Raw genomic sequence first — 26,132 nt, 5'->3', positions numbered from 1 at the left:
GATTCATTTTACAGAACTAGCCATGCTGAAAAACTCTGCTCGAAAAATACTCCTGGCGGGGACAGGACTAAGGGGCTTAAATAGGGTTCGCGATCTCTCTTCTATACAGGAAAATCCCCTGATGCAGGATGGTGTTGGGAGCAACGACGACTGGGGCGAACACAAACCGGGGGCGATTGTGCCTGACTAACCCTAGGACCCTCCCGGGTGCCGCTTTTGCTTGTGCGACGCGATCCTATGCATGCTTGCTCAGAGAAGTCAGCCCCACAGAGTCAAGCGGTGGGGCAGAAACTTAGGCAACTGCTTACAGCGAGTCAGTCCACTGGTCCATACAACTGAACTCAGTATTGACTTAGCTGCGCGGTTCCCTCCAGGATCCATCTCCGTTCTGCCTCGGAGATGCCGTGGACTGGAACCTGCGACCCGCTGCGTATAAAGCAAAGGCTCTATTGCCGAGCTACGGCCTCTTTCCCCCGCAGCTCGCGCCCAGGTAAGCGCAGAGGATAGCAGCCTCCGCCACGGGTGCGCGTACTGCATAAGAATGCTATTGCTCTCCAGGGTTCCCAGGCGCGCCGCCAGCTTTAAGCACCGGTGCGCGCGAGTCTTCCCCTCTCTCCTCCACTCCCCCCCCCCCCCGGTATGTATCGCCCCATCTTTAACATATGCATTTATTTATTTATTTTTGCACGGCCCTTCTTTTCCCTGCCTGCAGGGAGGAAGCGTCGGAGAGGGACAGCTCGCTCGCGCGGGCGCGCCAAATAAAGGCCAAGGAGCTGGGACTTATCTCGCACGCTCGGGCAGGTTACTTGTTGTGTGCGAGGAGGAGGAGCCGCCGCTCAATCAGGTCTGAGCCTGGCGCGGCTGCTCTCCTTCCGTGCGCTCAGTGCCTCGCTGACAGCCGGCGCTCGCGAGAAAAGGAGGGCGGGGGCGCTGCTCTGCCTAGCGCGCGCGCCTGGGAAAATGTTGCGCAGGTTCTAAAATGGAACGTTAGAGGCGGCGTGCCGGAGCGCGCGAGGGGTGTGCGTGCGTCTCTATCTCGCTCCCTCCCCCCCCCCGCCCCGCGTGTGAGTGTGGAGTAAGTAAGCGCGAGAGCTGCAGCAACAGCAGCAAAATCAGGAGCCCGCGCCACGCAGCGCTGAATCCGCGAGCAGCCGCCTTCGCTTCCTCCTCCTCCTCCTCCTCGCCGTCTTCTCCCTGTATGGAGCTTTCCGCTATCGGGGAGCAGGTGTTTGCGGTGGAAAGCATCAGGAAGAAGCGCATAAGGAAGGTGGGTTCTGCTGGCGTCTTCCCCACTCGTGTTCTCTCCCCCCCCCCCCGCCCCACTACTCCGGCTGCAAACAGCGGTCAAATAGGTAGGAGGGAGGCACGCGGGCCCCGCTTTGATTTCTATTTCTAAGCCTCATCTAGGTGACTGACTCCTAGGCAGGGGTCAAAGCGGCTCCTCCTCGCCTAGGAGAAACCTCTAGGAGTGGTGGTGCTGTAAGTAACAGCTCGGCATCGTATGCTTCCCACCCCCACGCCCCACATCTCATACGCATGCCACGGTGCGAGTAAGGGGGGCGTGGCGGCGGAGCGTCTCGTTATCCCGCCGCCAGGGGGCGGCAGTGAAGCCCTTGTCACTCTCCCTCCCCTGAAGGCATGGGCATGGTTGGCTGTAATGCTCCAGGCGAGGTTGTGTGGCAGTCGTGGTGATTGGCACGAATGGTTTCCACCGCTTGGGACCCCTGCTGGAGGGTGAACACAGGGGGCATGACTTCGCCCAGTGTTGCTCTGCCTGTTTCTACTGGGAAGTAAATGCCATTGACTTCAACGAGGCTTACTCCCAGGTCAGCGGCAAGTGTGCGTCTAGATTGCACACCCTTAGGCTCACTTCGGAACCTTACTTGCCCCCATAGTAAAGTGGAGGTGTTGCAGTAGAAGGTGTTCTCCTGGAGGAGAAACATCCAACATGCCCATTAGTTAGCGGGGGTCACATTCTCAAAGCCCCTACTCCTCAGTTTGAACCATTTCCTCCACTCCCCTCATTTCCACTCCTGTGGGAAAGAGGAATGGGTTGGGTCTCCTGGAAGCCCTTCTAGCTTTAAATATATGGCGGTTGGCACCAAAGGCATGATTGAAACTTGAGATGGGCGCTGGAACATCTGAGTGTTATTGCATGGACTTGATGGTGTTCTTGTCAGAGCTTTGCCTTGTTGTTTAGGCCATTCATGTCAAGTGAGCAATTCTCTGTATGCTTTATCTGCCTTTTGGGGGTCTCGGTGCTATCAATTTCTTAGGGGCCACCAGCCCATTGATTTGCAATGGGAAGTATGACTATCACCCATCTCTCTGTATGAAGGGCTTGCTCAACAACCTGGACATTGAGAGACTGTGAACATCTTGACATTTGGGTGACTTGGGGTGCAGTCCTAACATTACTTACTTGGGAGTAAGCCCCATTAAATTCAGAAGGACTTACTTCTGAGCAGACATGGTTAAGATTGCGCTGTTATCCCTAGATGTATAATTTCACACCAGAGGGTTAGGAACCTTCCCTTGACTTTTGCAAGTTAAGGCAACCCATTCTGGAAACGGAAATAGCATCATACTTAAAATTTATGATAATCATAGGTGGTGGGTTCCCCCCCTCCCCATTTTTTGTCCTTCTGGTCTTATGCATCTTCACAGTCCTTCCTAGAGGGGACGAGTTATGCACTTTGGAAACAACTGTCACAGGGCCAAGAAGAACCGTATCACATCATACTAGCTCAGAGCGCCTATAATCTCTGAACGCTGCTGATTGTTTGGTATTTATTCCCCCTGCCTTCCTTATCCATCCATGTATGGTAGGAAATGAAACCATCACTTTAGGGTTGGCTTGCTGATCATGCAGTAGAGGAACAAAACCTTCTGTATTAAATTGACAGGTAGGCTGGCATCCTTTATTGTGGGTCAATGAAGATGTGTAAACAGGGTGGAGTGGGAAATGATACCTCCCCTAGCAGCTACCTGCATAGGTCTGCCTGAGACATTGAGAACCATTCCTATAGCCCAGCCCCATGCTCCATTTCCATTCATTTTTATAAGATTATAGACCATCTAGAAGATGACATGTGATCCATCATATTACAGAATGCTGTAAGTAGAGAGCTTACGTGCCAAGAGAGAGGTGTTTCGTAGGAGAGGGAATGAGAAGAGCAAGGCAGACAGTTATCGAGCAAGCAATGCAGCAGGATCCTTCAGAATGTCTTTAAAAAGGATATTTTTCTTTCCACTTCTTAAGCATTCCTTCTTAATTGCGTGTATATGCTTTGATTCGTCTTTCTATTGGGTCTCTGTATATGCTTTCTAGCTGATCGTTCTGGAAGAAGACCCTCTTGAAAAAGGGCCATTGCTTAGGTCTGCATGGCAAACCTACCTAGGGATGTAGCTCAGTGAGGAGATGCTTAAATTTCCAGTGCGAGGAATTGGACAAGCTGAAATTTGTGAAGGGGTTTATTATGGTTCACATCCTGCCAACCCAATTTACTTTACTTTTTTCAGTTACTGATTTTGTTTTTCCTTTTGTCTCTCCTTCCCCCCCCCCATAGGGTAAAGTGGAATATCTTGTGAAATGGAAAGGATGGCCCCCCAAGTAAGTGCTGGGGTATATATATATTTGTAAAGCTGCATTTGTGTTAATTATCTGTCCTCTGTGTTTTGTTTCTTGTTGACCCCACTTCCAAAAGGTACACCATTCTTTCCTTACTTCCCTTCCTGGCCCTATTTAACCAAGAGTTCTAATTTCTTAAACTTTTTCTTCAAATACGTATCCTTGGAGTGGTGATGGAAACAGTTAGTTCATTAGCAGGTGGCTCCTTTTCCTCTGGAACCCTAAAGATACCTTAAACTTAAGTCTTCTTTAAAAAAAAAGAAACCACAGGAGTAGTCCCAAGGAAATAGTTGCTCTTCAAGTCTTTTTAGAGAGCACGGGGTGCAGATCTAAGGAACGAAGAAGTACGTTGTGTTTGCTTCAACTCCAGGAGAGTAAGGGCAGAACAGTAAACAGGGGTCCACAAATGTTGGCTTAGCACCAAGCCATTATTTGTGGTTGGTAGCAATGTCCCCTTCTCTGCAGCATTCTCTGGTGCGTACAGAGGACTCGGGAGAGGGGCACAGTCACCTCTCATATGGGGGGCTGTATGAAGAAGAAAAGGAGCGCTGCTTTTTCACCTGATCGAAAACTGCAGTGAAAATAAGGCTCCTCACCATAGCTGCAAAATACTGCAATATATCTTTACAGTGCTGTTGTCCAGAGGAGGCTGGGTGCATTTGCCCCTGAGTGGGTTTGTGGATACCTGTCAATAAACATCCAGTGAGGTATTAACATACATTTGGCTGCATAATGCTCCCCTCACCCCTCCTTTTGAACGAGGCAGTACCTGCCACTATCGCTTAAACAGCTGCAAGTTTGATGCCTGGTGTTTATTGCTAGTTAATGCCTCCCCAGAGGAAGCTGCATTGCAATAGGGAGGCATCTGCTTTCGTCTACCCATGTGGGATTATAGTGCGGGCAGAGTAGTATCTTGCATATTTTAATGCAGGGGTATGCGGGAACTGAAGCCCTCCAATATGTTGTTGGGACTCCAGTTCTCCCAGCATGGCCAGTGATGGTGGAAGTTGTAGTTCAGCAGCACCCAGAGGGTCACAGCCCCACCCCCACCCCGTTTTAATGAAATAACTGAGAAGGGGCTAAGTGCCTGTTCATGTCAGATGCAATCCAGCAGTTGCAATTTAATAACTTGCAAGAATATAGCCTCTCTGCAAAAACAGAGCAGAGGGTATCCACCTTCCTGCTCGCTCTGAGCTCTCTGTGTAGCCACAGCAAAAAAATATATAAAAAAAATCCTTTTTGGACCAGGAAGAGAGCTGTGTCCTGACCATACGTTCTGTCTTCCATATTAACAATGTGTGCTGCTGCTGACAACATGGTGTTGTCAAGCTCATTAGCTAAACACTTCCCCCAAGATGGCTTCAAATTAGAGTTTGGCTGGATTTATTCGTTAGTCACATCATATTTAAGGAGAGAGAGGAGTGTACTATTGCTGTTTCCTAATCCATGGTGATTTTCCACTATTTTTCAGTGGCACTCTTTAGGTTCCACACAGCAGTCTTCCACTGCTCTGTCTCCCCCCACCCTCAAGCTCCATAGCGAAACAAACGCTAAAATAAGGATATGATGAGCTCATAGCTTTTCCTGGGACTGAAAAAATAAGGGCTTCTTAGATCCACTAATAAATGAACAAACCATTCTGAAGATTGACTGATAATTTATTTTAAGAACATGAAGGTCAGAGCTGTGCTTAAAATACAGCTACAAATATTTTATGTTCATTTTCTTGATTACCACTGAATATGTTGTAAACAACGAGCAATGTACAGCACCCCCCCATCTCTGCATCCGTTCATCCTAACACATTCCTGTTCATCTTTTCTCAACTTTTGATACCTGCATAATATCTCTGTGTGTCTGCGTTCCATCTTACTCCATAACCCTTCCCGAATTTGTGCCAGTTCTTCTTCTCTCCTCCCCAGTCTTTTCCCTGCTTGTACTCTCTTCCTTTCCTCCTGATTTTCTGAATGCCTTTTCCAAACAATTTTCTAATAATAATAAAAAATGGCCTGCATGCCCCACCCATAGGAGCTCAGAGCCAGGGATTTGAAGGGTTATGGCTCTGAGTCAGCTTGTTTACAACTTGGGTTTGAAGGGGGGGAGGAGGAGGAAGGCAATCATGTGACTTGTATTTTCCAGAATGCGTGGTCTGCAGTTCTGCTGCAGTCTGGCCTCTCTCTCTCTCTCTCTCTCTCTGTGTGTGTGTGTGTGTGTGTGTGAGAGAGAGAGAGAGAGAGAGAGAGTGTCTACGTGTGCCGAGCTGCAATGTTTTTCTATACTGTATGCAGTGTTTTCTCACTGCAGTCAAGCAAGAAGCTAAACTGCAGAGGAATGGGCAACACCCATAGGACATTTTTTAAAAGATCTAATACATTCCCTATCCGTTACTCTTCTTCTTTCCCCCCAACCCCAAACGCTTGCCAGCTCTGCTGCCTTCTGTAAGGAATCCTTAGCCTCTCTTTCCCTCGCAGCTTAAAACAAATGGCAAAATTCTGTGCAGCAAGGAGGTAGGAAGCAAGCACAACATTTGCTCAGCTCGAGTTTTTATTTTTCTGATGTAGTAACTTTTTTTGGGCGTACAACAGGCTGGAAGGAAGATGGCAGGGGCAGAGGAAGAGCTCTTACTGGGAGGTAGAGCTTGGCTAATGATGAGGACTGAATAAGAATTAATGAAAACGAAGCTGGGGAAGCTGGCAATGTAAGCTATTTATAACCTTGCCCTTCCCCTGAGAGCTGGATGTGAGAGACATCTTCTGAAGTAAATGTATTGACTTATTTAACATCACACCTCATTCCCTAAAGCCTCAGGGCAGGTAAAAAAGAAAAGAAAAAAAGCTTGCTGCAAGGCAGGCATGTGGGAGTCAGCCGCTGGGTTTTTTTCAATTTCACATTGCAGGAGAAAATCAAGGCTGAGCAATTTATTTATTTAAAAAAATATTTATACCCTGCCTTTCAGCTTGGCAAGAGAAAGCTGTGATAACTTGGAGAGATGGGAATTTGCCTAAGGGTCCCCAGAAAGTCAATTCCTGAGTTAGGATTAAGGCTGAGATCCTCTCTGGTCCTGATCCTATGCTGCCTCTGAGGTTCATCTTCTAATCCTTCCTCTTTGACAGGTCACCAGCACGGAAGGTTTTTTGCAATTATTTATTTACTGCTGCAGAAAGATAATCTCATTATTATTTTAGAAAAGTAAAGGTGGAGAAAACCTACATTATCTTCTGTTGCAATCCCACTGACCTGGTTTGTGCATCAGTGCACACCATAAACTGTGGCTTGTTCCAAATTTGCCTGCTGTGCTCTAACCTGCTTGTCCTGGAGAGAAATGAGCCACAATCCATGGCTTAGCGCCAAGTTTGAACAAGGGATCATGCTTTGTTTCTCCCCAGTACAAGCAGGGAGGAGCAGCTGTGTGCAGCTGGCTTCTGAGAAATGATTTATGGCTTACCTTGACGTGTAGGTGCTGCAACTGTGTCTCTATGGGTGGGATTCAACTAAGTTCTACTCAAGTAGACCCAACTGAAATGAATGGACATGTCCAAGTTAAGTCCATTCATTTCCATAGGTCTACTTTCGGAGTCAAACTTAATTGACTGCTACCCTGTCTGTGTATATTATATATACAGTTTTTCTTTAAAGCATAAACCCTGTTTGCAGAATGTTTTTCGTACCAAAAGAAATATCAATAGCTGCCATTTCATCATACATCTCTGCATAGACTTTTTTTCCTTTCCACAGTGCAGTCATAAAACTGCTACTGGTTTACAAGATAATATGGGGTGACTAAGTTACCAAAGCTATCTCGAATTATTTGCTATAAGCACTTTAGCAGCTATTAACACATTCCCCACCTTTTCCCTCTCTTATATTTTTTTTAACACATTTTGTGTATCATTTAGAAGAAATTATACCTGTGGCATAAAAAGCAGCTCTTCTCTAACTGTTTTCAAAATAACTTTTACTACTGAAGATTTTTCACCTCCCTAATGTGTTAAAAACTTAACCTTGATGCCATCAACATCTGCAACATCCTCTCCTCTTGCAACCACACTGGCCTGCTTCTGCACATCACAGTGAGCCATAAACATCTGTTAGCATTGCTGTACTATATATATATAGAGAGAGAGAGAGAGAGCGCGCGCGCGCACGCAATTGTGTAATTCTGTGATGGCATCCAGGCTAGATTACAGTAATGTACTGTACATGGAGCTGCTATGTTTGGAAGCATCCACTGGCCCAGAATACATTGCTAAGAAGTTGATGATGGTGAGTCACTTGAAGTACACTGTAGAATCTGTAGTGTCTTCATAGAAACTGTAATGTCTTATAGTTTGAGCACAATTCAACAGGCTAGCTTTGATTTATTTTTTAATTGCCGTAAAAGCAATATGGGTTAGGGTATCTTAAGGATGGCCTTCTCCCATATATGTCTACCTGGGTATTTAAATCATCTTCATAGGACCATTCTATGTATGTATCCACCACAGGTCACAGTTTTTTTTCTCTCTCTTTCATTCATTCTCTCTCTTTCCCCTGCCATCTTCCTGCCTGCCTGAATCCTATGATGATGCTTTTCTGGAGGATCTCTCCCCCCCCCCCCCCGATTTCCTGGTTGGAATTTGTTCCTCTTTCCTGCTGGGTGGCTTTGTATTGTATTTTGTGTTGGTTTTTAAGTTTTATGCCACCTTCTGGAACCGTAGTTGATTGACAGGAAGGGTAAAAATACTTCTAAAGTACCATGTGTTCAGAGATCAGTTTCTGAATTCTTCTTTTTTTAAAAAAAAAAAAAGCTTTAATGAATCATACTTCACAGCTCTAAAGTCATTAACGACGCAGGCAAGAAACACTGTAGCATCTCCAAATCTAGTAGCCTAGTAAGATCCTGCCATTGAAAGAATAAGCTGGTGAAATGCACAGGGTTCTGCATAGGAGACGTTTTGTGGGAATCCGGTTTTCTGTTGGCTGCAACAGGCAGATTTAAGACTGAGAACAGAGAGTTTATGATCCCCTTTTTTTTCAAAGAAGGATGGTCACTTATTTGATCCATTCCATGTACCAGGGTATGGTATAAATTTTATTTCAAGAATTTATTGGCAGAACCCTTGGGTGGGAAATTCAAATACTTTATTTTTCAGCTGTTGAGTGGATTGTAGTCTCCAGTTGATAAGGGGGAAAGTGCTAGAACTTTGACAGTGCTAGCGACACCCTACTTGACCAGAAACCATTTGATGGTTTTCTCTTGACATTTTTCCTCTTAGATACAGCACATGGGAGCCAGAGGATCACATTCTTGACCCTCGCCTGGTGATGGCTTATGAAGAGAAGTAAGAATATTTCTTTATTTTGGGGAGAGGTTAAAACAAGAGGCTTTGCATCAAAGAGATGGTCAGTTTGGCTCGAGAGTTTCTCTCTTCCCCTGTCAAGGCAAGGAGAGCTAATAATCAAGCTCTTTATTCTAATCTAAAGAGCAGGCACCCAGCTGAACTGAGGCTTCTGTGCTATGGCTCAATTACCTGAGAGCACCCCAGTGTGAAGAGTTCCCAGAATATGCTGCAGCCTCTTCACCTGCCCAGTAATAAAACAAATGACAATATTCCTAGCTGCCTGGACTGCATGTTACTAGGAAAATCAATGTGTGCCACCAACCCGTGTTGGATAGATGTATGCCAGCAGCAGCCATGTGTTTTCCCATAATGTGTAGTTAGGGTCTAAAATATCAGTATCTTACCTAGCCCAATGGGAATTACCATTGGTTGCATTAGCACATGACACTAAGCTGAAAATCCTGACTTGCTAAAGCAGGGTATGCACAAGCTATGTGTGAATGTACTCAGTCCCTTTCCTGCCATTCACTTCCACCCTTTGAACCGGCAACAAAATAAGGATATAGCAGTTAACCAGAGCTTCCCGTTGTGTGTGAACCATAAAACAATGCTTAATGGTGAAACCAGCAGCGTAAGCTGGCTTTAGACTGTGATACCCATCAGGTAGGGTTTTGTGTATTCTTGTGTGCTTGCATGCACCGAACTGTCGATCCCAGTTGCTGCTTGTATAGCAGGTAGGTATCGACTCGGTTAAGCATTGCTGAATTAGGTTGTGGGTGGGAAAGAACAGCTCCAACTACCAACCAAGCCAAATGAAAGTCTCCCCCTTCTCCACTACGATTTGTATTTGCACAAGCAGCAGCTCTGTGATATGCCTTAAATAACCTGGATCAACAAGTGGCCTTGTTGGTGCTCTTGCTGTGTTAACAAATGGAATTGCTAGGTATCTTCTGTCTCCTCAGGGAAGAGAAAGATCGCGCCTCAGGTTACAGGAAGAGAGGCCCCAAACCAAAACGTCTCTTGCTGCAGGTAAGGGCCCAAGTTTGTTGAATGACGCTGTCCGTTCTTAAGCCCCAGCATTGCTGTACAGACTCGGCTATCCACTACATGCATATATATATATTTTAAGTACTTCTACATTTATTTTGAAAATACATGCCCTGCTTGTCCCTCCACAAAGGTGTTGCTCAAAGCGGCTGACAGACAAAGAAAAGAAGCAAACATAACAAGAAAAAACACAAAGTTCATCCCCAACCACCAAGGCCCAAACAATCAGTGCATATAATGTCAAATCATGGTTCTGAACACAGCGCACCGGCTCCAAATCTTGAAGCTATGATTAAAACAAAACACTTTTCCTTAAAATGTAAGAATTGCTGCGTACACATTTTCAGGCAAATTTACCCTACAGATCTCTAGTTTGGCTTAATTTTCACCATCAGATAGATGCATTGCACACTATTGTGTGTTCAAAGCAATGCTTAATGTGTTCTGGTCCTGTTGATCATTCTCCATTACAGTTTTTTTGCTTCTGTGTAAATAATTATTATTAATATGTTTGTGTGTGTACACATATATCATAAGGTGAAGAGCATATTGAGCTAGTTCTTCAAGGATGTTATGGCTCTATGGCTACAGGTGTTCATAGAAATATAGGGGCAGAATTGTGATTTTTTTTTTCTCCATTTGCAGAGGCTGTATAGCATGGACCTGCGAAGCTCACACAAAGGGAAAGAGAAACTCTGCTTTTCTCTGTCACGGCGGTTTGGGGGAGGAGGAAACAGCCTAGCCAAGGGAGGGCAGACCGAGCTGCCCGAGAAGAGTGGAGCGACTGTCTTGCCCTTCCCGCTTCGGAAGCAGAGCAAGAACCAGAAGTACCTACGCCTTTCGAGGAAGAAGTTCACTCGCATGGCGAGCCTGGAGAATCGGAACCGCCGGCGGGAGTTCTTCCTGAAGGAGCCAGTGGCGTTGGAGGAGAGGCAGACCCCCAGCGACTGGGATGAGGCCACGCAACCTGCCAGCAAAGAAGGTAAGCGCTGGCAGATACCCCCAGCTATGTAGAGCCCATCTCATCTCACTTGCTTGGGCATCCAGGTTCCTCTCTTAACTGTTGCACACCGTGCATGCCGTTTGGGGCTAACCCTTTGTTTGCCAGCTACCCCTGCAGGCTCACCTGAAGGGGAAAATCTCAGATCTAGGATTGTTCCCAGCTAAGTCCTACTTGGAGCAGACCTATTGAAACCAATGGGCTTAAGTTAGTCAAGTACATTGATTTCAGCTGCGTGTGGCTTAGATGGAGACAACCCTGAGTGTTTGGTTAGTAGACACTCTGAATCTGATCACCACTTGACACTGGCACTCATTTCCATGCCGTTCATTCACTAGTCCGGGCAGACCAGCAGGGTCTGTGCAGGCAGTGCTGCCGCTCTCCTGCCAAAACCGCAAGGGTAGATTGAAATCCCCACAATAGGAAGCGTTTAATGTCATCCTTCGGGCTTGGTGTTCTGCACGGCTTCTTAATGACAGCTGGCCTGTGAATGCACTTCTTGTCTGGGTTCTTACTGTGGGTGACCATCACAGAAGAAGAAGAAGCCATGTTATAGAGAAGTTTCTCCCCACCTCCCTGTGGTCTCTTGGGTGTATATCTATGCTACATATGTAAAGTGGTTTAGTGGGTATCTCAAAGGATATCTAACAGAGATCAATCTGTACTGGGGGTAGCTAATTTTTTGTGGTGGACTTGTAGCAAACCCTTCCAGAACCATGTGCTGAAGTCGCCTCAGGCCCAAAAAATTACAGTGGTACCTTGGTTCTCAAACTTAATCCGTTCCGGGAGTCCATTCGACTCCCAAAACCATTGGAAAACCAAGACACAGCTTCCAATTGGCAGCAGGAGCTTCCTGCAGTTAAGCGGAAGCTGTGTCAGATGTTCGGCTTCCAAAAAATGTTTGCAAACTGGAACACTTCCAGGTTTGTGGAGTTTGGGAGCCAAAACGTATGAGTACCAAAGTGTTCAAGAACCAAGGTACAATTGTACTTGGAAGGAGCCAGGTCTGGTCTTTGGGCTGGTGGCCTTTCCTTCCCCGGTTTACACACCCTCAGCTGAACCACATCAATTGGGCTTCACGAAGGAAAGCCTAGATTGGTATAAAATGCATATAAACTTCCTAGTGTATATAGGAAGCCTCTATTTTTAGTAGAGGAACACTTTCGTGTTGGAGAGCTTTTACAGTGATCTTCACACACATGCATTGCTTGGAGGGCTACGTGGTACTGTTGAAACCCTGTGTGCCATCCTCACCAGGAGGTTTGTATGGACTCCATTGTTTGGGGGGGGGGGAATGTTCCTGTGGTAAACTGGGTCATGTGCCAAGAAATCTTCATTCTACAACTTGCATATATGCAAATAAAGCAAACTTGCTTCATTAAAAATAACTTATTTTACATCTGCATAGTCAGGGAGCTTTGCCCATCCAAGAAGGACTTTAAAGTCAAGTGCATGTAAATTGTAGCTTCTAAAGTTTCAACAAGCATTGTCTGTAGATGGTAAAGCCTACCTTTGCAACCTTTAGGCCTAGAAAACTTACTTTAAAAAAAACTGTTTAAAAGTGAAAATGTAGGGACCTTGGGATACTAATTATGTGTGAGTTTGGTATGGAAGTTTGTTCCTATATGTTTAGTTCTAGATAGTCTCTCATACTTTTGCTATTTTATTTGACACCTGTTATTATACTTTGTTATGTTTCATTATAAATAAATGTGGAGGGAGGGAGTACTTGGGGTGTGAGGCAGGGCTAGTGAAGGAGTGTGGCCTGGGAGGAGTTTCAAGGGCTGCATTTGGCCCCCTCGGCCTGCGGTTCCCCACAGTGACAGGCGGGGAAAGCAGAAGATAATCCTGGAGGTAGAAATGCTGCCAAGCTCATGGTTGCAGTTCAGAAAATACCCTTCTGTAATTGCTACTTGGCCTCTGCTTTTAGAGCTTTATATGGTTTTCCATAGGGTTTCGTGTATGATGGTTGTAAACCGCTCTGATTTTTTTTAAAAAAATGAATAGTGGTATATGAATATCCTAATAAATAAAACAGGCATCTGACAGGAGTGTCCATCTGTGTTGATATTTGCACTTTTTGCACAGTTGGTTTGGATAGAGCAAAGTGGGGTTTAGATTATTTGCAGCTGCAAGCCAAGATGTTGACTAGTTCTTCTCAAGTCCCAATAACACAATATGGCTGCTGCATTTTGTGGGGTACTTTGGAGCCTTCCATTGTAACTTTCATTGTGAAGCCCCTTGAGGTGTAGCTGACAAATTCTACTAGAGAAATGTAAACCTTATTTTTTTTATTCTCCCTTCAACGTGAGCACACATGTGGAATCCCGGGTAGTGTCGGGGAGAAATGGAGCCTTTCTCAGGTGAGAGTAGACACACCTCAGATATCCGAGAGAGATGCCAGGAATACCCAGTTAAAGGGCCCACTTTCCATTCCCAGGTGGGACAGGAGGGTGCAGAACAGGTAAATAAGAGAAGATGGAGGCCTCGCTCCCTCCCCTCTCCATGTATCTCTTTTGGCATGGGGGTGGGATTATTGCTGCTGCTTTTTTATGTATAAGGTCTCAAATGAGAAGTCTAGGAAGCGGCCCCCTCATTCTCAGCTGTTGCTGAGGCCATTTGGGTAAATAAATGTGTCATGAAACTCCTATGGAGGAGAGGAAATGTAAATTCCCACTTGACACTAAAAGGAAACTCATTCTGAGGGATTTGGAAAGCACAGCATCTCCTTTTAACTTTTCTGTGGCGAATTCTCCTTTTTTCATATAACAAGCATCTGGAAAATATCTCCTTGGTTTGTTGCACAGTATAAACCCAATACCAAACTATATCCCTTTTAAGTGAGAGGATTTGCTTAGTGCAGAGGTTTTCAACCTTTTTGGGTCCACGACACCCTTGACCAGTTATGTCACCCCTTGCCTGCAGAGCTGGCAAGCTCCCACCCTTTCTCGAACACCCTCCCTTGTGGAGTGTTCCCTCAGCCTCCTTGGGAGTCCTGCAGGCAGCCGCCCCTGGTCTCTGAGCTGCCATAAAGAGAGGTGCCTCCTAGCCCTGCCCCACAGGGGCCTGGGAAGCACCCCCTAGCCAGCCCCAGAGGCACCATTCACATGGGGAGCTTGTAGCCAGAGCTGCTGCCACAAACATCTGTGCAAGCTTTTGGGAGGCAGAGACACGAGGGCATCAGAGGAAGGGAGGGAAGGGAAGAGGGACAGAGGCCATTGTTGCCTGCGGCAGCCCTGACCATCATTCAAGGCACCCCAGGGTGCCATGGCAGACTGCTTGAAAACCACTGGCTTAGTGAATAAGCAGATGGGGGCAGGTCTCAATCCTATAGCCTGTAAAGTGGGTTTGAGGTGGTTTGCATAGGCCACATATTTATTGGTCTGTGACTGTGTGTTTGCTCCGCCCCCCCATTTGCGTCAGTTCGTAGTTGGCCAGCCTGTTCCATAAGAACAAGATTGTTGATTCCTATTGGTCTCCCATGTCCCCCTCCCTCTCACATGCTGTTCTCTTTCCTCCTTCCTCTTCCACAGTGAGCTCTGAGGCAGCAGAAGGCAATCTTTCCTGGAGCCCCGCCCTGCCGCCAAATGAAGTGACAGTGACGGACATCACAGCAAACTCCATTACCGTGACTTTCAGAGAAGCACAAATGGCAGAGGGCTTCTTCCGAGACAGGAGCATCCCATTCTGAATCTGCATTTTTCTATTATTATTATTATTTCATCGTTTTTCTTTTCTTCATGCTTGGAAGATTTCTGTTTCCTTTTCGTTTTGTTTTTCATTTGTGTGCGTGTGTGTGTTTTCCCGCCCCCCGCCGTGCTCCCAATCAGATTTTTCTAGGGGTGGGTGGATTTAATTATATAAGAAGCAAAATCCGGAAATTTTCCTTCACAAATGTTTACAGAGGATTTTGGTTTTATTTTGACTGTTGATCTCACTGGCTCTCTCTTTCCCTTGCTCCCCTTTCAAATAAGCAAAAAAAGAAAAAAAGAAAAAAAAAGAAGGCAACGTGGGGGTGCCTGTACATTTTTTTCTCTCCTCATTTGTTATAATGACACAGAGAGAGTATATAGCTATTATGTGTTGTTGCTTTGTCCATTTAGGAAGTGGAAGCTCTTATCACTGGCAAAGACATTTATTCACAGTGCATTCTGGAAAAATGTCCGTTCCCTATATCAATTATAGCATATCTGCAATTGAAGGAAGGACCCAGGGAATGTTCAGAAAAGAGAAAGATGCTAAATACAAATTTCCCTGTATTCTTCCATGTTTCAGAGTTGATTTTACTTCATCACTTCCCAGTGGTGTCTGAAAAGCAGTGGTCCCCCTTCTTTGGGTGGCTGGGTTCCCATGTTTGATGCATCCTCCCTTTTCTGTACTGTACAAGATGCGGCCTCCACAGTGCTTCCACACATGCTATACATTTGGGAGACTTCCTGTACTCCGGCTTGCTTTGTTGTGTCACTCCAGGGAACGTCTTCATTGACTTCTCTCTGTGCACAGCCAAATTACATTTGGTTTTAAGTAGGGGGTAAAGTGAATCCTACCAGGTGTGACTATCACTGCACACCCACTGAGAGCATGCTCTTGAACAGCCTCCCCCAACATGGTGCCCTCGCCCTCCAAATGTTTTCGGCTGCAACTGTTGTTTGCCTCACGCAGCTTGACCAGTGGTCAGCTATCATGGGAGTCATTGTCTGAAACATCTGGAGAGGGCAAGGTATGGGGAGGCTGCTCTGCAATGTGCATCATCCAATGGTTCTCTGGCAGATGTGCAGGGATTCTTAGCAAACAGTTGGACCTAGGAAGCTTGAATCCTCCCAGAGCAGAGTATGATTGTGTCCTGTGTGGAGGATCCACAGGACCGATGATGGTGAGGAGGGATTGGATGTGCATCAGCACGCATGCAGTGTCAGTGAAACCTCGGGACCCCAGTTGGAACAAACATAACCACATGAGAAGCAGATATTTGTTCCTCTGGCAGGCTGATGGAATAATGAGATGTGCAAGAACTAAGCCATTACAGCTATCTGGTAATGAACTGTAGCTTTACAAGCCCGTCTTTTGTCGTTCTTGGATGCATACAGATGGAGTTGCCCAGTGATTGCAATTCTGCTTATATAAATAGCTGGAAGACTTTTTGTTAATTTTAAACAACTGCTTCAGCCTGCCCCACTTGGACATTTCTTCTCGTTATCAGTTGTATCTGAAGTTCCCAACTTCAGAGAGGTAGTTGGGAATCTCTCTGGTTTTGTGTTTAAATATTTGCCAGGCTCAGGATACTAGAGAAACGCTGCATAAAATTATATCCATGTTCAAGCTTTGCTGTGGACTTCCATTATCTGCCCATTGTCATGAAACTGGCTTCATATATCTCTTGAGGCATGGGGCTTTGGGTGGGTAAAAGCGGAAGTGATGATAGAGAACTTCCTTGTGGAGTCAGAAGAACTGTAGCTGTTGCCTTGTTGAATTGGTAGTGTAGCAGATAAGGACACTGGCCAATATTGTCCTGTCTGATCAAAGTAAGGGGTCAGAAATATTGGCGCGAAAGGGAATGGGGTTGAGATATGTTTATGAGACTTATAAAATTCTTCCACTTCAGTTTTGCCCTTGATGTTATCTCTCTTGTTCAACACTGGAGCCTCTGATGCTTGTGTGTGGTTTTCTTGACAAATAAGTGTGTGTGTGAAGATCTTAGCCTTTGCCGGGGAGAAGCTGCTTGCACTTCTATAGAGCCTTGTCTTGCACTTCAATGCCTTGAAATTTGTGCTGGACTTCTTTGTGACTTTTTTTTTAATATAAGGAACGGTGGTATCTATGAACTGTATAGCTTTAGAATATTTTCTTGTGCTTGTGTGCTCCTTTAAGTTTACTTAAGCAAAAGGGAAAGTTCCACAAAATTTATCTTCCTTTAGAGAGTGAGAATGGCAAGCTAGAAGGCAAGGCTGCAATCCTAGCCACAGGTACTTCAGTTTATATCCCACTGAAATGAATGGGACTGACATCTGCATATACGACTTGTTTAGGAATTAGGGGGTGAAAGAGAAACTGATGGAGCAATAGAATGATGCTGTGCACCTTCCGATGATCTTATTTACTGACCTCATCGTCTAGCTTACAAAGAACATTTCTTCCCCTAGGTGTGTGAAATTACATTAATCTCTAGAGATTGTGAAAGCTGAATTTAACACCCTGTGGAGTTTCTAGTCCCAGATACCTGCAATAAATCTTTCACTACAGACCCGAAACCAGTTTTTGGAGGAACACTTCAGTTCTGTGCAAGAGCGTCACCTCCCATCCTCGATAATAGTGTCTGTTTTTAAAAGTAGTGCACGTGCTATGGATTTTCTCCTGTTCCAGAGCTGTTAAAAGGAGAAAGGTCATTGTTGGGTCTGAAGGTATAAATCATGCTATCTCAAACTATTCATGCTAACAAAGAAGGGGGCTGGCTTCTTGGACATGGTCCCTCAGTTTATGCTGGCCTCGTCTTTGTCTTTCCATCAGGCTGCAGAATACCAGGACATCTGGGTTATCTGGATGCCTGGCTATAAATATTCCACTTTCCAGACAATGTTAGTGATACAAGAGCTTGACTCGGTGCTGATTTCTTTTTAATGTGAGGCCTGGACAGAATGTGAGGCCTGGACAGGCTCTTCCCAGAAACTAGAAGCAGATCAAAATGGCATTTTGGTTTTTTTACTATTGTGTATGCATAGGTTGAGATAACTTCCCCCAAATTTGATTTCTTTAGTTAGGTTCTAGTCTAATCCACCAAAAGGCTAGAGCTATAGATCTCCTCATGTTTCATGGGAGCTTTGGCTACTTCAAGTGTTTTGAGGATAACATTGTTATTTCCACTGCTGAAATTTAAGTTTTTGTGCCCATTGCTGTCTCTTGTGGGGGCCTGGTGGGTCTATATTACATTAATGGACTATTTTGCAGAAATGAAAAAATGGCCTCATTTTTTTAAAAAAAAACATCAGGTACTTATTGCACTGAGACATATCAGCAGATCATATTGCAGGATCTGAATGCATGGGTTCGGTTGGCAACCAGTACCAACTTATTCACCATCCTCTGAAGCTGTGACTCTTAACAGTGGCTTGATCTGCAGAAATTAGCAGGCAATCATGCCCTGAAAGGCTTCTCTGTGCCATAAAATCCTTCCCATTTAAATTCCTGCAGATCAAACAGCAGAGCTTCAGGGGTCAGTTGAAAAGTTGGCAACTCAAGGTCAACTCCATGTATAGTTTCTGATCCATAAAGGGCTGGGCTACAATACTTGCATAACAAAATTGGGTCTCTCTCTCATCCCCCCCCCCCCATTTTTCATAACATCCAGTTTTCACATCATTTTTTCTGCTTCAATTTGACTCTCTGACTTCCTTCCGCCCCTCCATGGGTTTCTGCTGTGATACAAATTGACTGCACATTGTACTTATAAACCAATACTTAATTAAATCTAAATCTAAAACAATTAAATCTAAATCTAAATCTAAAACAATATTGGGTTTCTAAGCACTATGAAGTCTTGGCCCCATTTTTTCCACAGAGTTTAGGAAGCTCGCTGCAGCTGTGACTTGCTCTGCTTTAACCTGCTGTGCAAAAGGAAAGCCACGTCTTCCTAGGTGTTTCCCCATCTCACTAAATTTAAACAGCAGAAAGCAAGCATTGTTATGTGACTTCCATTTCTGTTGGCGCTTTTGTTTCTTCCTTTAAGGCCATGCGGACACTCCAAATATATGTTGGCTCGCTTCCCTCAGAGAATCCTGGGAATTAATAAGGGTACTGAAAATTCTTTAGCCATTGTCAGGGTTTTCTGTGGAAGGGATAGAGAATGGCTGACAAAATAGTGCATGTCTGCACGGCAATGCAGGTGTGCCCTCAATCTCTTCCCAGGCCTGTATCCAAAACGTTATTTCCTTCCCTGCCACCACTTTAATAATAAGAAAAAGGTTTCTATAGGGGTTTGTATAGGAGTCAGCCCTAGCAGTCAGTGAAAAAGAAACTGCTTTTGTCTCAAGTGTGTGTGTTTTGTAACTTCGAAAAAAATTGGTCACTGACATCTGTCCTTGCATGAAACCATTTCTAGCCATGTTGGGGACACCAGAAGAGAGTGATCATCTTCGCTGTTGATAAGGAACTTCTACAGCTGTTAAAGGCTGAGTTTAAGAGGATCAAACTCAGTTGGAAAAAGGCACTTCACCTCTCCTTAGATATCAGTGGCATGATTTGCCCTTTTCAAAGCTCATGCTGTGGTCCAAGGCCACATGTGAAAATAAGGCTTATCAAAATGTATGTGTAACATCCCTCCCAGTAAATGTGTCGGCCTCAGAAAAGATGCTTGCCCCCCTCCCTCTTTGATGGTTTGAACTGTGTTGTATTGTGGCTGGCTCTGTGATACAAGTCTGTGTCCTCTCAAAAAGTGTTGCTTTTGCTAGTGAAAAGATGTTTTGTGCAGGGTTTTCTCCCTCTCCCTTTTCAACCTTGGTCAGGGAGACACTGAAATTGGAGTCTCTCTCTAATTACCAGGAGCAAAAAGTCTTGATTCTGGTGCGATAACACAATTCCAAAGCAGTGTGTAGCTTGAGTTCTTATCTGGCAATTCTGTGCGAATGCTGAAGAAGCGGAGAAGGCAGCATTGTCCCCCTGACCCACCTTAGTGGCTTTGTAAACCTTAGAAATGAATAGAAATGAACAAAACCTGTTCCTTAGCCAAACAAATTGAATATCACGACAAGGGAAAATGGACCCATCCACTACAATCCTGTACATGTGAGCATGTGCATCTTAAATTGAGCATTTGCATGTCTCCAGTAGGTGGTTATAATATTCAGTTGAAATTGGATGGTCCCAATGGTTATAATCCACTGGTTATAAGATTGGCTTAAGTTATATGTGACTGTTCTGAGTTGCCCCTGAGGATATGCCATGTGTAAAAAGAGCCCAGAAATGTGCTCTTTAAAGCAATATTTTCTATGTGGGTTGCACTTTATGTAACCTTATTGCCCCATTAGATTTTTTCCCCATGTGCCCAGTGACTTGCCATTAGGCTTTGTGCCTTCTCTTCTCTTCCCTCCCCCTTCCAAACAGGGTTCCTGTGCCTTTTTGTATGACAGCTGTGTGATAGGCAGAAATTCAGCAGGTGCAGATTTCTGCATTTCATGCTGGGAAAAGTTGTGTCTGTTGCATCTCTGTGTGCCACACAGCAGTTACACAAAGGAGGCTTGCCAGGGTGGTGGCAGCTGGCAACCCTTGGTAGCCCTAGATGTGTTACCTTGCAGGAGGTTTTCATGGGTGTTGCTGTAATTATCTTTCATTCCTTGCAAAAATGCCTTACTGTGTGCAGTGGGGTTCATGGTTGCCATGGCTCTGCAGTCTCTCCCCCCCCCCCTTTTCTCTCTCTGTTAAAACTGTGGCAGGGTATTAGTTGTTAAAACAAACCATACGCTGTACACCTTGCCAAAATACGTTGCAGTAATTTGTACATCGTTTCAGTTCAAAGATCTAGACGAGGAAATAGACGTTTGACTTAATGCGTGGAAGAGTTTGCTAGTCACCTTCAGTTTATTTTTAAAGAAGCTTCGCAGCAGCATCTGGTGACTTCTGAAAGAAGTAAGGCTGTTCATCCATAGCAGGAATGGGGAATCTGTGGCCATCCAGATGTTAGACTCCAGTTTCCATCATCTCCAGCTAGCATGGCCAGTAGTCAGGAAAGATGGGGATTGTAGCCCAACATCTGGAGGGTCAGCATTCCTGGTCTGTAGCAACTAACTTTTATGGCACTTTAGAGAATTAACATACATGGCGGAAGCAAGTTCCAAGCTTTGTATCAGGTTTGTACATAGGTACGTGAGCTGAGTTTCCAGGGTGCTGACCTTGGTACCAATAGTATTAGTACTATTGTCTCCCTTTTTAACTACAGACAAGTTACATCTGTAGTGTTCTTGATTTAGCTGGCAATAGAATGATAGATAGGGATGTGGTGATGTTACAAACAATTACTGTTATTGTATGTGTGTTTATGATTGGCAAGTATGCATGGCATAAAAATTGACCAATTCAAAAATTCTGATCACATGAAGAGTGCCCTTGGGTCATTCCAAGGAACTGTCCATTGGCAGTATTTTTTCTTAATCTCCAAAACAGTTATACAGTTGTTTTCTTTTCCATTTCTAGTAACGTCCTTGCTGCACTGTTGAGGTTGGACTGCATCACTTCAGTAACGTGCAGTGTTTGTAACGTTACAAATAGGAAACCCCTTCCTGGCAAAAACAACCCATTTTATATAAAGTGATGCCAAAGTGATGAGTCTAAACCAAACTTCCTTTAAATAAATTCATTGCATTTTATGCAGTTTTCCCCAACCTGGGTGTCCTCCAGAAGTTCTAGGATACAACTCTCTCCATACCTGGCCACTGACCAGGGTGAGGTAGATGACAGTTGCAGCCCCAAACATCTGGAGGTCATCAGGTTGGGGAAGGCTAGTTATTATGAATGGGTGATATCCTACTAAGTCACATCCAGAATAGACCTGCTAAAGTCAGTGGACTTAAGGGGCTCAAGTCAACTAATATAATGGGTCTTCACACAGTATGATGAATGCTATCAGCCGGTGTTTACATAACTCTCCTTATGCCCCTTGCATTGCCATGAACTTGTTACCCTTTTTTTGGTGTGTGGACAATGGTTCCTATGAGAAGAGAGGTGTAGAAAGGGGGCCATATTTTCAATTAATGTAACTACTGTGTATAAATGCTATATGTGCATAGTATGCTCTGATGCCCTACATTAGAGAGAGCTCGGGATCTTGTAACGTTCCATGTTGGTGTGTGAGTATTAATCCAGAAAAGCATTTGGCTTGAAGCTATACTAGGGAACAGGTAATGGCAGATGTGGGTGGATGTAGGGAAAAGATGAAACACAGTAGACAGAGGAATGTGTTTCTTATCTAAAAATGAAATGCATCGTAAGTTGGAGAACTATGTGCACTGTCGTTTGATGTCCTCCAGTGGCATGTTTTCTTGATGGTACTTCACTTGTACAAAAGATAATCTCCCCACCCCCCGTGAAACCATATTATATAGGTTATAAAGAGTTGATTTCATAAGCGGTTATATAGTGAAGTTAATGCTCCTTCAGGTATTGGTGCATCTTCAGCCAAAATTGATGATAGAGCAAAGAAGTAAGGAAACTGTATGCAGTTTCATAAGACAGTTTATGCTGCTGGTTTCGTAAGACTGTATAAAGTAGGGATGGTGAACCTGCTTTAGCCATTCTTGCAGTGTAGCAATCCATTAAGAAGTGGAAGGAGATGTGAGCATGTGAAGAAATGGTGAGATGTGGATCAGGTTTTCCTTTCTAATGATAAGAGACTTTCTTGGAAGAGGCAGCCGTTGTCTCTTCCTCTTGATATTGAACACTGTAAATTTTGCACATATAGAAGAGCATAGTAAACATGTTCTGAACAAAAAATTACCACAAAGTAAGCGAAGCCCAGAAGTGAAAGCTGGGTTTTGATGAGTCCTAAGAAGTGGGGAAAGGTGTGTCTTCAAATCCATGTTGGGAGTTAGCTTGCCTGCTTGGTGAGAATGGGGTACTGTCCTCTTCTGAAGCTTATAAACCAACAGAATTGATGGGAGAAAAGGAGGTGAAACAAGATCTTTGAGGAAGAGGAGAATGTTGTGCTGGTACCGAAGTTCATATGATGAATCAAAAATATTGATCTATCCCTTTTACGGGGGGAAATACAGATCTTACTGCTGCCAAAACACCCCTCAACACTTATCTCAACACTGTCACAGTATGAATAGTCCTGTGACAAAGTGTACCAGGAATTAAGGTAGAGGGGAAAACCAGTAACGGTTGGGTTCCAGACCAACCCCACAGTCAGACAGGTTGCACTTGCCTGTAATGCAGATTGTTTAGGTTTCCTGTGTATTGACTGGCAACCAGCTTGCAGATTGCCTGAAGCGCACAGGAAAGGGCACCGGAGTTGCAGTCCCTATGCACTTAACTGGGAGTGAACCCTATTGAACAGAGCGTGACTTCCTTCTGGAGAAACATGCATAGGATTCCACTGTAAATGCTTATTTCTCTGGTGCTTTCTAATGGCATCTGGCAAGATAACAGGTGTAGTCACGTTAGGCCACAAGGCTGCTCTTAAACTTCCTCTTCACGACTTGCAGTTAGCCTTTCGCGCTCCTCATTCCAAGCAAGGAGGGCATAATATTCCCCCTTTAGGATTCCATACAGCTCTATGAAAAGCTAGCTACACTTTCCAGGCATCAGCAATAAAATTGCCTCCAGTATCAATCCCTCTGGCCTAGGGCAAGTCAGTCAAATGCAGCATTGTGGATCTCTTCCATTTACAAGTATGTGTATATAATGTATTTTTTAATGCATCTCTTCAGACTCCCGTCCCCTTGATAAATTGCACTTTAACAGCTTTTTAGGGTTGTGGGGCTAGGTCAGGCTCTAGGGTGGGATGTAAGCAATGCAGCAGCTTTTTCTTCCCGACTGTTGTATTAAATGGTGACCCATTTTGTAAAGGGGGGGTTAAGGAAATACCATGAAGTAGAAAGCTTACAGGAAATCAAAAGGGGGCATTATAATTGGCTAATGAGGTTAGGAGGCTTGTTTCAGTGCCAAGTACCTATCTCTGAAGGAGTCCATATATCAGCTTTTGCCAATCCGGTGCCCTCCTGATGTTTAGGACTACAACTTCTAGACTAGTTTCTGTTATCTTTTGGTAGCCTTAGGTTAGACTACTGCAATGTGTTATATTTGGGGCTGCCTTTGAAGACAGTTTGGAAACTGTAGCTGGCTGATCAGGGCAAGAGGGCCTGAGCGCATAACACCAATCCTGGCATAACTGCACTGGCTACCAATTAATTTCTGGGCTTAGTTCAAAGTGATAGCTTGAATCTACAAAGCCTTATGTGGCTCAGGACCCCAATACCTCAAGGAATGCCTCTCCCTATGGCAACCCTCTGTGCAATGCACACCTGACGCCATTATCTGGTTTTAGGTGCCAGGCGAAAACACCTTATTTACCTAGGTTTTTGGTTCATAATTGGGAGTGTAACTAGCTATTGGTGCTCATCCATTTAAGTGAAGTGAGTAGGATTTGTTCCTTTTATCAATATCTTCTTGGATGAGCACTCTAGGCCTTCTTGCTGCTTTTATATTTGGTTTTAATATTTATAACGCAAGTCGTTTTGAGGCACAAAAGTATGCTTTGAGGTAAAAAGTGGTAAATATATTGTCCATAACAACTGCCCTCAGCAGTTGGCTACTATAACTGTGCTGGCTGGGGCTGATGGGAGTTGTAGTCCAAAACATCTGGAGGACACCAGGTTACTGAGGGCTGCCATATACTGTTGAGGGGGGTGGGGTGTCTGAGCTATGTTCTTCCTCGTTTGCACTGTTTGGTCTCTCAGTCTGAGTTGGTTGCTTGATTCTGTATTGTTTTCTTTGGAGCTAGAAAGGAGCAAAGTAGTTATGAACGGGTGGGAAAAGAGAAACCGACCTGAGGTGTTGCTTTTTAAAAAGAGTTTGAATTTCCGTGTGTGTATTTGCGTGTGCGCTCAGTGGTTTTCTTTCCCTTCTCCTTTTTGGCCTGAAATCCAATTTGGTGTTTTCTTGACGTGACGCCCAAGTTAAACCTTTGCACACGAAAGCTTCCTTTGCACAGAATGAGCTTCTCAGTTCTTTGTTTTTGTTATGTTTTTGTACAGACTAACTGAATGTATTGGGGGAGGGAGGGGCTGAGGGAACAAAATTCCAAACGAAATTTAAGAGATACAGACATATATCAAAGTTTTAATGCCTTTTTGTGCGTGAGTGAGTGTTTGATGCAAACAGAGATTGTAATACAAATGGGAGGGCCAGAGCGAGTTTTAATTGACTCAACGTGCAGCTTTATTTTTGTACTGACGATGGTTAAGAGACTGTACAGCATCTATTTATTTAGATGATTTATGTGGTAAATGTTGCAAACAAGATTATTAAAATAAAATAAAATAAATGAGAACTGACATTTAACTAACATCCTGTTTCTGTGTCTTCATTCAACTCTCATTGTCTGAAGTTGTTCTTTGCTAGGCCCTCTTTCTGGAAGCATCTGTGGTATATGTGTGGGTGTGTATATATAAAAATAGCCCATTCCACTCTTTTTACTATATTGAGAATAGCACACAGCCAGAGTGACTAGACCAGGGTTGAGAAACTTTTGACCTCTGGGTGTGCAGACAACCAACAGCTTCTCAGGCTCTCTTATGTAGCATTTCGGAATTTCACTTTCTCTTTTACTTATTTTTATTCATTTTATAAAACTTGTTTATGCTGCTTTTATTATTAAAGAATCCTAAAGAGGGGTACAATACCGATAAAACACTATAAAACCACACAGTCTATCAGGAAACAGTAAAACAGGCCAGAGCGCATACCCAGTTAAATAGTAGCTTGCAAAGTGAAACAACACGGACTCAACCCCAAGTTGAATATATTGTCTGGGCATCAAAGCTTATAAGACACTGTATCGAGGCTGGAAGAGTTCCACAATTGGGGTGCCTGTATTCAGAACACCCTCAGGTTGCTGCATATTGAATCCCCTGGCAATTGCAGCACCTTCAAGACTGTGTCCCCACTATGCCTTACTGCCCTGATCCAAGAGTGCTTTTCATAGCTCTAAATGGAGCCTTGGAGCTGAGGCTCCAATACTTTGGCCACCTCATGAGAAGAGAAGACTGGAAAAGACCCTGATGTTGGGAAAGATGGAGGGCAGAAGGAGAAGGGGACGACAGAGGACGAGATGGTTGGACAATGTTCTCGAAGCTACCAGCATGAGTTTGACCAAACTGCAGGAGGCAGTGGAAGACAGGAGTGCCTGGCGTGCTCTGGTCCATGGGGTCATGAAGAGTCGGACATGACTAAATGACTAAACAACAACAATAACAACAACAAATGGGGCCTTGAACTGTAGTGGTTGCTTCTTGCTTGCTTGAGTGGAGAGGTGAAAAACTGGATTCTACATGGCTGGAATACAGTCTACTGACATGGAGTTGTGTTAGTTACTGCCTAGACTCCTTTGGGAAGAAGGGTGGGATATGAATAAAAATTCTCTGCCCAT

At 44.5% G+C, this 26,132-nt stretch overlaps 1 protein-coding gene across 2 annotated transcripts; it reads left to right on the top strand.

Annotated features, from left to right (window-relative positions):
- Positions 1–25,049, top strand: CBX7 (chromobox 7). 2 transcript variants are annotated; one of them, XM_083701727.1, is made up of 6 exons: positions 1–1,267; positions 3,570–3,613; positions 8,887–8,952; positions 9,915–9,981; positions 10,645–10,981; positions 14,533–25,049. In XM_083701727.1, the coding sequence occupies exons 1-6, from the start codon at positions 1,199–1,201 to the stop codon at positions 14,688–14,690; spliced, it is 741 nt and encodes a 246-aa protein (XP_083557853.1). In that variant the 5' UTR covers positions 1–1,198; the 3' UTR covers positions 14,691–25,049. The 2 variants fall into 2 exon arrangements, 1 of the variants encoding a protein (XP_083557853.1); XR_014555906.1 differs by having other exon boundaries at positions 84–1,267; positions 10,645–13,463.
- Positions 25,050–26,132: the final 1,083 nt, after the last annotated feature.

This window comes from Podarcis gaigeae (genome assembly GCF_964106915.1).
Source record: "Podarcis gaigeae genome assembly, chromosome: 10".
NCBI classification, from domain to species: Eukaryota; Metazoa; Chordata; class Lepidosauria; order Squamata; family Lacertidae; genus Podarcis; species Podarcis gaigeae.
The sequence above is the reverse complement of the archived record's forward strand: the minus strand, read 5'-3'. Positions and strand labels throughout refer to the sequence as shown.

What these genes read in the sequence shown, in the direction of transcription:
- CBX7 (XM_083701727.1), top strand. Translation starts at nt 1,199, where the DNA reads ATGGAGCTTTCCGCTATCGGGGAGCAGGTGTTTGCGGTGGAAAGCATC. An exon ending in GTGATGGCTTATGAAGAGAA is followed by an intron (nt 8,953 to 9,914) that starts GTAAGAATATTT and finishes CTGTCTCCTCAG; the next exon opens with GGAAGAGAAAGATCGCGCCT. An exon ending in CAAAACGTCTCTTGCTGCAG is followed by an intron (nt 9,982 to 10,644) that starts GTAAGGGCCCAA and finishes CTCCATTTGCAG; the next exon opens with AGGCTGTATAGCATGGACCT.